This window comes from Archocentrus centrarchus, chromosome 12 (assembly GCF_007364275.1).
Source record: "Archocentrus centrarchus isolate MPI-CPG fArcCen1 chromosome 12, fArcCen1, whole genome shotgun sequence".
In the NCBI taxonomy this organism is placed as follows: Eukaryota; Metazoa; Chordata; class Actinopteri; order Cichliformes; family Cichlidae; genus Archocentrus; species Archocentrus centrarchus.
Window position 1 is genome coordinate 5,538,939 of NC_044357.1, and position 12,624 is coordinate 5,551,562.

The following is a 12,624-nucleotide window of genomic DNA, read 5'->3' on the forward strand; positions in this document are numbered from 1 at the left end:
TATCCAGCTCCTTGTTGCTTTAGCAGTTACTGTTCCCATCACTCAGTCAGTATTTTCCATTTTCTGCTCATTCCCCTCGGCACTCTCAGCTTCTTTTTCGCCCAACGCGCTACATTTACAGCCGATTTACAGAGACATGAAAAGCATACAACCACCATAAATTTGTTGTGAGCATGTAACATGCTCGTGGCCGTGTTTGGCTCCGTTTCTCGCCCTTGCAGTCACTTCATCTTAGACGTACGGCGCACGCTTCCAAAGCAAAACATACCACGGACAAATTCACACATGGATGTACACGTGAACCACACCAACATGCTTGGCATCTGCACAACACGCTGCAAAGGCATAATCTATGTCTACATTAGCATTCCATTTTGACTCTTTAACCCTCTGTTGTCTCGGACAATCTTTTCTTTGATAATCTCTCAATGCTCTGCTTTTCATGGTGTCACCCTCCTCCTGTTGCAGTGCTCTGTTGACTGACAGTCTCCCATCAGGGAGGCTTTCTAGCAAATGGGGCCAAATGGAGTCGTGCCACTGTTGCTGCTGGCCACAAGTCAGCTCACTGAGGTTATTGCTGAGCTCTGCTTTTACAGTGTTATTTATATACACCATATACACCACCAGACTAGGTTTGATTAACTTTTCATCTGTGATCTCCTGTGTATATTTAATGTATAAATATATATTTTGCAACTGTTTCTTTACTGTATATTCAAAATAAAGTTTGTCATTACTGATCAAGGTCTTTTTAGGAACTCAAGAAGTTCATAGCTGTCAACACAAATGCACTGCAGTCCTGACCTTTTCTCGACATTTACTCAGAGGAACTGTTTGTGAGAACACAATGCCAGCCTCCCTAGCACTAATTCTAAAGTCTGATTGAGTCCGTATATATGGAAGCTTATTTCTGCCACTGAAAAAAATTTTTTTTCTTTTTTTTTGCTATCCATAACTTATTTTCTCAAAATTCTGACTTGATTTCTCTAAATTAACTCAAAATATGGAGTTATCTATCTGCAAATTTAAATTTAAAAAGTCTAAATGTCTAGTTAGCTCTGCGAATCACGATGCTCTGTGAAAAAAAGGTCATTTCCTTGTTACCTGGAAGCAGATGATACCAACGCATGTACACTCAAAATCAGGGGTAGCGACACTATCAGTTAGACAGCAGTGTATAGCAAACGTGAACAAACTGTCGTCAGGTTTTTGACCTTTGAATGACTTCTAGGTGGAGCTTTTTAACTGGACCTGTAACTACCAACACTGCTGACTGGTCAAACATGTAATTTAAAGCAAAGCGATTACAGGACATATCTGCACGCAGTAATGTTTTCCAAACAGGGTACCCATTTTTACTTTGGTGTTACTTGACATGTAAAATGACTAAAGAGCCTGAAAACAAGCATGATAGAGAGAAGGCAAATGGGAGGGAGGAAACGAGCAAGAGAAACTGAAAGATTAATATATTTGCCAACAGCTCTGTTGTGGTTCTGTACTCGAAGCAGGCAAACTGTGCACGGCAACAGAGGAAGAAACAAATGTTTGTGGCATTTCTTCTGATGAATGCTTCCCTCAGAGCATCACAAATCACACAACTTAGAAATGAACACAATAACTTCAGGCTCATCTATATTTACTTGAGTCTTTCTCTGCATTTTAAAAAAAATCATTTGCCTGCTGTAACGTGTGATGTGTTTGGCTTTCTTTGTAAAGAAAAACAAACTGGGGAGCAGATTGTTTCTGTTCCTGACCTAAGGCAGACAAATTTATTTAAAATATTTCCCTGGTAATTAACCCCTCTTTTAAGACAATTATTAGTAGCAGCATCCCAAAAAGCACAGAGGACACCTGACTGTTCACATTCACATTTACAACTAGGGATGCACCGGTCATACACCTTTATTGGATATCAGTCCAGTATTAACTCAAATAGCTAGATTAGTATTGACAAGAAATGAATAGATCATCCTCAGTCTAAATCCATTTACCCATCCATTTTCTTCCACTTATCTACGGGAGTATAGAGGAGTTCCCAGGCCAGCCGAGAGATATAATCTCTCCAGCGTGTCCTGGGTCTGCCCCGGGGCCTCCTCCCAGTAGGACATGTCCGGAACACCTCATCCAGGAGGCATCCGAGTTAGATGCCTGAACCACCTCAACTGGCACCTTTCAATGTGGAGGATTAGCGGGTCTACTCTGAGCCCCTGCACTCTTCACTCTGTCTCTAAGGAAGAGGCCAGCCACCCTTTGGAGAAAACTAATATCCTCATTCTAATATCCACTACCCTAAAGCTTGTGACTATAGATGAGAGTGGGGACGTAGATTGACGAATAAATCAACTACTCCACTTTTATGCTCAGCTCTCTCTTCACCACAAAAGACCGGTACAGCATCTGCATCACTGCAGCCGCAGAGCTAACCCAATTCACACCGTTTCTCTAACTCTTTCTCTCACTCAGTATCCGAGCTTCAGCTCTTCAGTAACATAATGAGCTGTCCTCAAACTTGATTATTATTTTTGTTCCACTCCCTCTGCACATGTAGTGAAACTGAGAAGCAGAGAAAAGAACGTAAGGAGTGCAGTCACAACAGATGGCAAAGCCCAGAAAAGACTCTCACACTGAGCTGAATTCACAAGAGTGTAAGTAAAATAGTTCATTTTATTGATTTTGGTGCTGTTGATATGTATTATTTTACCAACAGATAATAAAATCAGTAAATGTATATACTTCAGTGTATTTACTTGTCAAAGAGCCTCTCTTCCTCACAATGAGAAATACAGTTTATCAGTAAAGGCAGCTACTCAAAGCCAAAAATATCTGTATTGGTATTGCTACCTAAACAGTTGGAACAGTGCATCCCCATTTACAAAAAAATGCAGCAAATGTGTCACTGATCTCTTTGAAAGGACCACCTAGTCAAGTCTATATAGACAGCTTGACAAAACTTTCAAGCACAGAAGACTGAGGCTTCTTTGTGGCTTCAAGGGTCTTTTGTTGCCAGCTTTTTTTCTCTTTTTTTGATGTTGTACTATCCATTATGCAATTATGCAAATGCCCTCAGCAATCTTCTTGTGTGGCTGCATGGCTGCAATGTGTGTGATGTTTTTTTTTTTTCCATTTATATTCAGAAACATTCACACTATTCCCCACAGATTAAGTCAAATATACTATTAAGTGTGGAAGAAAAAATCTCATCATAAGCAGCCAATTGAAATGCATTTGTGGAGAATTTTAAATCAAAGTATGAAATGCAATCAGCTAGATGTTGATACAATCTGAATGTGGATGACGCAAGGTCTTAAGAGTTACAAAGCTGTGTTTTTTTTATATGGATGTAGTCCAGTATTAATGAGAGGTGGACAAATGTGGATACATTTAAAGGTAATGCCTGGTTTTTGTTTCAAAATAACATCAGAGGCTCTTTAGTTACCACAACACACAGTCTGTCATTTAAAACTACTTCTGACATTCTTTTCCCTGCCAAACTAATCCAGTGGCAGGTTAAAGGTGTTCCTTTGTTTATACTTTGGCTCTTAATGATAGGTTGTCTGATAGAGCAGGCGGACCTAAATTATAGAATGAGGTCATCATCATATAGGGACAGACCAAAAGAAAAGACAACTTTAAAAAAAAAAATGAATTCACTCCTTCTGATCACTGTGCTGATGGTCCATTTGAAAATAATTCCATCACAGATCTCAAGCCTCAGAGGGGTATGCTTCTCTAATCAGGCTTCACTCACCAGCTCCACCCTCTCATCAGTCAGACAAGAAAAATATTGTGACAGCTCTGCAAGTTTACTGTTCTAGGACAGTGTAACCCATAACCTCAAATCTGGGTCCTTGAAACTTTGACACAGCCCCTTTAGTAAGTGGGACAGAATGACCTCATATTGTCTTTCCACTGGTGTTTCAAATCTAGATATGCTTCCCCAAAGATGCAAGTGCAGAGAAACACACACAACACACAACATGTACAGATGGAAACAAGACAGACTAAACATCGTGTTTTTATCAGTCTCTCAAACTCATCTGCCAAGGCTACACCCACCCAGTGTAAAGGGATGTGTCTTGTAGACCAGAATAAACTTGAACTGAGGCCTTCTGCAGGATAACGTTTCCTTTCTCAAAACTAGATTACACGTATTAAGCTGACAGCCCAGTTCCTAAATTTACAAGTCTGGCTAGGTTTTAGCACATGACAACAGAAGCAAGAATAAATCTTTTATTAAAAGCTGAAGATTCCTAATGACAAAGCCCCGCAGCTCTTTCTAACCACGGTTTCATCTGCATAGTAAGTTTAGAACGGTAGTCAGACAAGGGGTCAAAATGGAAAACAAGGAGAACGGTGGCTGTTTTTCAAAATGATTAAAAAATATTTGAAGAAACCTCAGCTGGTTTAATCTTCCTGCCTTACATAGTAAAAGCACACACTCATATACTAAAAAAACATTACTGTATATGAGCAGGGATTCAACCTTTCTCATCTAGGACAAAAACATGCAGACCTATTTACATGTCAATGAAGGCCATGGATGAGGACTTTGTCTGCCTCTCCCTTTTTACTTCCCGTCCTGGAACCTCCTCTCATTTCTGCATGCTCCTATAAACTAGCACAGTACATGTATTTATTTTGATGCCTAATAAAGCATGGCTGTTTTATATTCATATACTCATAGTGGGATCATCACTAAGAAAACTGTCTGGATGTCCCAAGCTGACCAGGAGCAGAATAATGACCTATCCCATCATATCGTAACAGAATAATGTGTTTTGTTCTCTGTTAAAAGGGTACTCTCTTTTATGACTGTTGCCCTTGGTAGAAGATAAATAGACAGGAACATGGGAAAGTGACAGTCCTGCAGCAATGCTAGTATGGCATGGGATGGAAATACTGTGTTACTTTCAACATGAGTGATAAGGCACCTGAAAAGAAAGAGTACAGACTGATGGCAGAATATGATGATGGCAGAGGCAAAGCAACAACAAGGAAACTCTGGAGAGTAACTGCTCACACTGAGAGTAGTTCCTTTAGGACTGAAAAGGCCAAAAACTTTCCATAGAAGCTGACATTACATCATATTATGTTGATTTCTGTTGTTGTTGTTTTTGTTTCTAACATAACAGTAACAGTTATGACTATTGATCAGTTTTTATGAGCTTGTCTGGTAGCAATTCCCACTCGGTGCTATTTCGCAGAGTAATACACAGCATCAGCATTTCTCTGCTTTCTGTAGACAGAAATGGGAAACAGGTAGATTCAGTCACAGATCGGTCCTATAACAATCAGCCAGTTGCAGACAACATCTCAACATCTCCTTTAAAGGCAAAATACATAAATGCATAATGCAGTCGGCACTATATGTAAATAACTAGCTTATATAAATGCACAGCAAGGCTCTACTCATAGATGTGCTGCAAACAACAGCAACAATGTGTGTGTGTGTGTGTGTGTGTGTGTGTGTGTGTGTGTGTGTGTGTGTGTGTGTGTGTGTGTGTGTGTGTGTGTGTGTGTGTGTGTGTGTACGTGTGTACACATGACAGAGTGAAAATTGAAGCCTGCAAGCCTTGGGAAGTGCGAATTCTTCCTGTGGCTTCCAAACCTGAAGTGAGAATGTAATCGGATGATATCTGATTATTGCCTTTCTACTCTTAACTTTTCTTTATATATTAAACCTTTGAGAGGAATGTTCTTAGACTGTGTGCACTGGAAGAGGCCGTCTGTGTGGTTGAGAGGTGACGGCTGATGTTAGCGCGTGAAGCTGACATTTTATTTCGGGACAGCCTAAAGTGAAGGTGAGAAAAAAGCTCAGTGTTCTCACTTATTTGGGTTAGATTGTTACCAGAAGTTTCGTGTCTCAAGGGATGGATGAAAATGCCAAAGTTTCATCTAACAGTTTTCTTTCCCTTTTTCTTTGTCTTTCCTTCTCCATCATGGCAGACAGCCCAGTGCATAAAGCAATGTGGCTTAGACGCTGGCAAACAGAAACTATGGTCTCTTGGAAATATGCTCTCTGTTGACTCATTCCGTTAACCGCATTCTTCATCGGCAGCACAGCAGAGTCCTTCCCGTTGGTCATGAAGACAAAACATCGTCTTTTCTGGCCCAGTTAATAATACACCATTTTTTTCCCCCATGCTTTTAACTATCTAGTTTAGGCTCTAACATTTGGAGTGGTGGAAGAAAAAATAAGAGGCAGCGGAAAATGAGGGGGAGAGAGAGAGAGAGAGTGAGCACTCACTGGCCTACAGTGCAGTCTCAATCCCCCTGGATTTATTTGTGTACATAACTCTTTCTCTTTCTCATTCCCTCTGTCTCCTGCTTTCATTTGTTCCTGCTGCTTTGTGTCTCTAACACAAACACCCACATGGTACAACCACTATACAGCCTACAAATATTCAGATTCAAATAACCATAAAATCATCTCAGTGCATTTGTGAGAAAAAAAAAAAAAAAAAAAAAGGTCCACCCACGGACCTCACATATTCCACATTTAATTATTCTATTCAAAGACCAAGAGGAGAGCTACCTACTCTATGAAGCTCATACCAAAATCAGTCAGCAATTGAAGGCAGATCCCACAGAGAATCCATTCAACATAGAGCTCTGAACTTGCTTAGATACAACAAAGCCAAAGCCTAATCCTGCTGAAGTAATGCCCAAAAGGTCATTAAACCAAAACGTCTTCAGCAGGCAGCTGATTTCATCACATTGCCATGTAACGCCCTTCACCCTTTAACCCCCCACCCCAAAGAACAGACTGACGTCCTGTTCATCACTGACCACAGAGGCCCTAGTCAACAGCTTAAGTGCCAAGTGAAGATAATAGACATAATCGCCGCAAGTTAACAGGAAAACCATGTGACATAACTCTCTTTTACATATGCCCCCCCCCCCCAAAAAAAAAGTATCACTTCCATCATTTCTCTTCTTTTCCTCCCACTTACCATGTTGTGCCTCTGGATGGGTGCTGGTGTCAGGGTCCATGTTAAATTCACAGGGTGCTGAGCGCCCAGATCAACACACCCATATCCTGAGGCAAAGTTAACTCGATAACTCAACTGCAACTACTGGAACTACAACTACAAGTGCTGTTTTATCTCCTCTGCCGCTGCCGTGTCTGCTCTCTGCTCTGCTGTTCTCCCCAGTCAGAGCCGCTGGTCTGGCCCCTGCAGCCTGCCAGCTCAGCTCAGGCTTCTGCCGCTGTGTTACATCTGTCTGACTGAGCCCTTCTCTGGAGAGCAGGGAGTGAGAGAGAGAGAGAGAGAGAGAGAGCACAGAATGGGAGGGAGGAGGGAAAAGAGCAGTTTCCACATGGAGAGAGAGAGAGAGAGAGAGAGAGAGAGAGAGAGAGATGGGTGGAGGGAGTTTTGGGAGTGTTTCCACTTTGATCAGTATTACATTTTATATGTATTCTTTCACATCATTTAAAAAAAAAACTCTTACAAACTCTTACTGTTACAAACTTAACAGCAGGTAGCTCAGCAGTTAACTGTGAACGAGTGGGCAAAGTAAATGACTGCTTTTAAAAAAACATCTTTAAGACCTACAAACATACAAATAAAAATGGAACACTGTCAAAACCATGTATAACATTTTTGGCGTTACCAAACTTTACAATCCCCTTCTTCTTCTTTTCCATGACGGTAAAATGAATCTTGGGCTGTTTAGCGAGACGAAAAGTTTAAAGATGTTGCAATGATCCCACACTGCTTCAGCAATGCTGAGGTTAGTAAGTAAGGTGAAGGCTGGGGGTCTGGGGCTGCCTAGGCTGAGGCTGACTACTCACCTCGACAACAAGCTGATTGTGTTGTCCACCTTCCAGGTCAAAAACATGTTCAGCCTGACAGGATGCTTTTTAATTGTCATTTAATTGAACTGTTATTGCGATCACTGATGCTGGATTGTTCTGGTGCTGAAGACTTTCCAATAGGCCACCGCTGATTGGTTCAAGCAAAAAACTATGTTGCAGAATAGCCAATCACGCATCACCAAGTACGCAATTGACAAATCTGACTGCATTCTTCTGCTTCCATAATTCCATCAGTTTTCACATGATCCCCAACATCACTGGATGAAACGCAGCCCATGTTTTCAGGCTGTAGACGCTCTCTGACGTACCGCTTTCCTCACTTCTTCTGTGCATACCGATGACGACTGGAACCAAAACTTTCAAATTTGGATCCATAAGACTTGTTGCCACTGATATTTAGTCTAATTCTTGTGTAATTTAGCATACCTCAGCCTTTTCTCCCTGTTTCCCTTCCTTACAAATGGTTTCTGACAGCCACCCTTCCACTGAGACCTTTTCAGATGAGGCTTCAGTGAACAGTAAACGGATCAGCTGAAGGGCCCAGATGCATCTCTCAGATCCTGTGTCAGGTTGTTGCTGGATGTTTTTTTTTTTTTCCCTAAGGACATGACTTTCAGATACTGTTCATCTGTTCATCTTGCTTCTTCTTTTGTCCTGCACTTGTCAATTTCCTCACATTTTTTAAGGGAACACTGCACGCTATGCAGAAATATGCCATGTTTTCTGCTAATAGCTCTTCAGGAAGGAATGTTGATGCAAAAATGCTATTTTATGTCTATCAAACTGTCTTATCTTTGGCATTTTTCATAGATTCAACCAAAATAAATAAATAAATAACCCACAAAATAAACTTGAAGGGCACTCAGTAGGGTCAAATTTATTCTACTGGCTTAAAAAACTGAATGATTTTATATTTTTATAAAAAAAAAATGAGACCCACTTGACCAGATAATGGCATATATAGTCTGGATATATTGTATTAAGTTCCCTAATAGCATCCTCTTAAAAAAACTAAATAAAAAAAAAAAGAAAAACAAACATTTGAATTGTATATGTGTATATGTGTTTGAAGGTCACTTTGCATTATTGTATTTTAATTTAAAATAGAAAAAGTAAATGAATTATCAACAGTAACTGTTTATACCTGAGCATCAAATTTCATTGCAATAGATGAAAAAATTTGGAAAATTTTTGGTGACCTTGACCTTTGACCTTCAAAATGAAATCATATGTTGTTGGGGCCAGACAAATGCAAATACCTCTGTGGGTGAGGTAATGATACGTTTTTGTTGCAAACTGCTAGTAACAAACCAACAAAAGATACAATTTCAAATTTTTTTTTTTTTTCGCTAAGTCATCTGTCATGTGTAGACGCAACACTGGTTCCTTCTTTGAGTTTGTTGCACTTTTTATGCTTCAGTCATTCATACAGTAGGTCTGTGTTCAGTGGCTTAACAAACAATCCTCTGAAATGGTCAGATAAATGAGCAGCCAAGGCCTTCACAAAGTCTGCAGAATCTGATGCTTGTTTTGAACTTTAGCAGGTCATCTTGACCGTGTCTACATGCCTAAATGCACTGAGTTGCTGCCATTTGATTGGCTGGTCAGACATTTGCATTTACAAGCAGCTAAACAGGTGTATCTAACAAAGTAGCTGGTGAGTGCATATGTGCCCGTTTCTGTTGCAGTGATTGTACAGCTCATCATCAACAGGATGAGTCAGCAGACACACTGCAAATGTTTCTGTACTATCCTCTCAGCAAAGCAACCCAGCCAAATGGAGCCATTAATCTCAACTATCTCAAGTTTCTGATAAGTTATATCTCCACCATATTTGAGATGGTTTTAATTTAAGGCAAAATAATCAAATACTTAGCAGTGCAATAGCAAGATAGACGAGCCTAAGTGGCACAATGTCGTGCAAGCTATCATTTTTAGTTAATAGCAGCTTATTGTAATTCTACATTCTGTGAAGAAAAATGACTTGAAGCACACGTGAGGCAGTATTTGGGCTGTAAGGCTTGTATAAATCATTCAGCAGCCTTTGGTCAGTTATCCAGATCTATTTAATCCTATCTAAATGTTACAGCTTACAGCAAGAAAAAAGAGGAGGAAAATAGGGCAGCATATGCCCGAGAACCAAAAGTTGAGAACTCTTCTAAAGCTAAAACTTTCACCTCCATAAAATTAAGCTCAGTTGTTCTGGTGGGAGCATAACAAGGTTCTCGCTCTTATGCGTGTTTGTGCCGAAACCTTGACGAGTTCAAAAGAATAGAGGCGGCAGCCACTCGCTATTCAGTCTGAGGATGAGATGAGAGCGCGCTCTGATTCGCGGTAGATTCCTATTCATCAAAGTGAAGTTTTTATTCATCACACTGCTTATTTAGAGCCCGTGTCACACAAGGACAAGAGCAGTTGGGACCTATGCCGATGAATAATTTAGTTAAAAAAAAGATGGTGTTGAGTGTTTGTAGTGTTGTGATGTGGATCAAGATTAGAAAATGATACAGGTGTGAAACACACACACAATGCAGCTTTAAAGGTTGCACACTGCTGTGGGGATTAGAGCACACATTACTACTTGCTTTAGGAATAAATTTAGAAACCCTTCTGTCAATTTGGTTTTTGAAGTGATTCATTTTTGATGTGGCACTTGTTTTTGCCCCTGTATGAGAAAACGTTTGATATTTAATAAAATTGAGTCATTTACGATTACATTACTTTCCACTCAGTTTGGGAGACCATCATGTTTCTGCTGGACATCTGCACTTCAGAAGATAACATCATGAATTTTTTATTTTTTTTTTATCATAACTAGCGGTTCACAAAAAAACATTTCAAATTTACATTTAAAGACTTACATTAATTTTGCAGTAGTATCCATTTAGTGTGTTTAGAAAATGATGATTTGGATCTAAAATGTAAATTGCAGTTGATTGCTAAATCCAATTCCAAATGTACCCTGCTAGCAAAAACAGCACTATGCCCTTTTACATAATAATGGTGTAGACATATTGTGCATTCTCTTTCAGTTGATTCACTCGCTACAACACATAGTATGGGATATCATGGACCTGTCCCATACTACATGTGCTATACATAAGTTATAGGCACAACAGTTCATTTTAGCTTTTATAGTGACAAAATGAGCGGCATGGTTGCAAACACACGTGTGCAAAGCAGATCCACTAACGCTACACAGCTGACAATCAGGCAAAGCCTGCAAACACCACAAAACCTGTCTTTAAAAGATGTTTCATATCTATGCAGATGATGGGAGTTAATGTGTCCAACTTGGATAAGAAGTTGGCCAAAAGACAAGCCGTTCTGTTGGCTAATGGATTTTCAAGTGCAACAGGTACGTTTACTGTGACAGAATATAGTAATCATACCATCCATCCAGCCATCCACCCAGGCATCCATTTTCTTCTGCTTATTCTTTTCAGGGTAGTAATCATACCCATGTCCTAAATTAAGTCAAACAAGTGTGAGTTAAGCCATCAGAGTATGAAAAGCAAAATGAGAGCAATGCTGTTCATTGTGGCTTAATCTTTTTAGCTAACTCACCAACGTAGCAAACATCTCTGTATTTAAACGCATCATCCACACATGAACTTACTCATAACTCACAAGCTGCAGAAAATCTGGAGTCTTATTAAAGGCTGTTTATTCATGCATCGAATTACTGTCGCATTCATGTGTAAAAACACCAAAATACTTGGCAGCATATAAACTTTATTAGTTTAACTATATTACTGAGTATGAAAGTGATAAAAACTTTAAATCTAAATCTCAATTCAATTCAATTCAATTTTATTTATATAGCGCCAAATCACAACAAACTGTCGCCTCAAGGCGCTTTGTATTGTGGGTAAAGACCCTACAATAATACAGAGAAAACCCAACAGTCAAAACGACCCCCTATGAGCAAGCACTTGGTGACAGTGGAAAGGAAAAACTCCCTTTTAACAGGAAGAAACCTCCAGCAGAACCAGGCTCAGGGAGGGGCAGTCATCTGCCGCGACCGGTTGGGCTGAGGGGAGAGAAAGACATGCTGTGGAAGAGAGCCAGAGATTAATATCAATTAATGATTAAATGCAGAGTGGAGTATAAACAAAGTAAATAAGGTGAATGAGAAACAGTGCATTATGTGAACCCCCCAGCAGACTAGGCCTATAGCAGCATAACTAAGGGATGGTTCAGGGTCACCTGATCCAGCCCTAACTATAAGCTTTATCATAAAGGAAAGTTTTAAGCCTAATCTTAAAAATAGAGAGGGTGTCTGTCTCCCGAATCCAAGCTGGAAGCTGGTTCCACAGAAGAGGGGCCTGAAAGCTGAAGGCTCTGCCTCCCATTCTACTCTTAAGTATCCTAGGAACCACAAGTAAGCCAGCAGTCTGAGAGCGAAGTGCTCTGTTGGGGTGATGTGGTACTATGAGGTCTTTGAGATAAGATGGTGCCTGATTATTCAAGACCTTGTATGTGAGGAGAAGAATTTTAAATTCTATTCTAGATTTAACAGGGAGCCAATGAAGAGAAGCCAATATGGGAGAAATATGCTCTCTCTTTCTAGTCCCTGTCAGTACTCTAGCTGCAGCATTTTGGATCAGCTGAAGGCTTTTCAGGAAGCTTTTAGGACAGCCTGATAATAATGAATTACAATAATCCAGCCTAGAAGTAATAAATGCATGAATTAGCTTTTCAGCATCACTCTGAGAAAGGATGTTTCTAATTTTAGAAATATTGCGCAAATGCAAAAAAGCGGTCCTACATATTTGTTTAATATGTGCATTGAAGGACATATC

General features: G+C 40.0%; 1 protein-coding gene across 2 annotated transcripts in view; it reads right to left on the bottom strand.

The window, feature by feature from the left end:
• The window catches only part of LOC115789189 (disabled homolog 2-interacting protein), a 124,317-nt gene extending 117,129 nt beyond the window's left edge, over positions 1 to 7,188 (bottom strand). For both annotated transcript variants that reach the window (XM_030742473.1, XM_030742471.1), the window contains exon 1: positions 6,954 to 7,188. In XM_030742473.1, the coding sequence (XP_030598333.1) occupies positions 6,954 to 6,993 (40 nt within the window). In that variant the 5' untranslated portion in view covers positions 6,994 to 7,188. The remainder of the gene's footprint in view (positions 1 to 6,953) is intronic.
• Between the last annotated feature and the right edge of the window lie 5,436 nt (positions 7,189 to 12,624).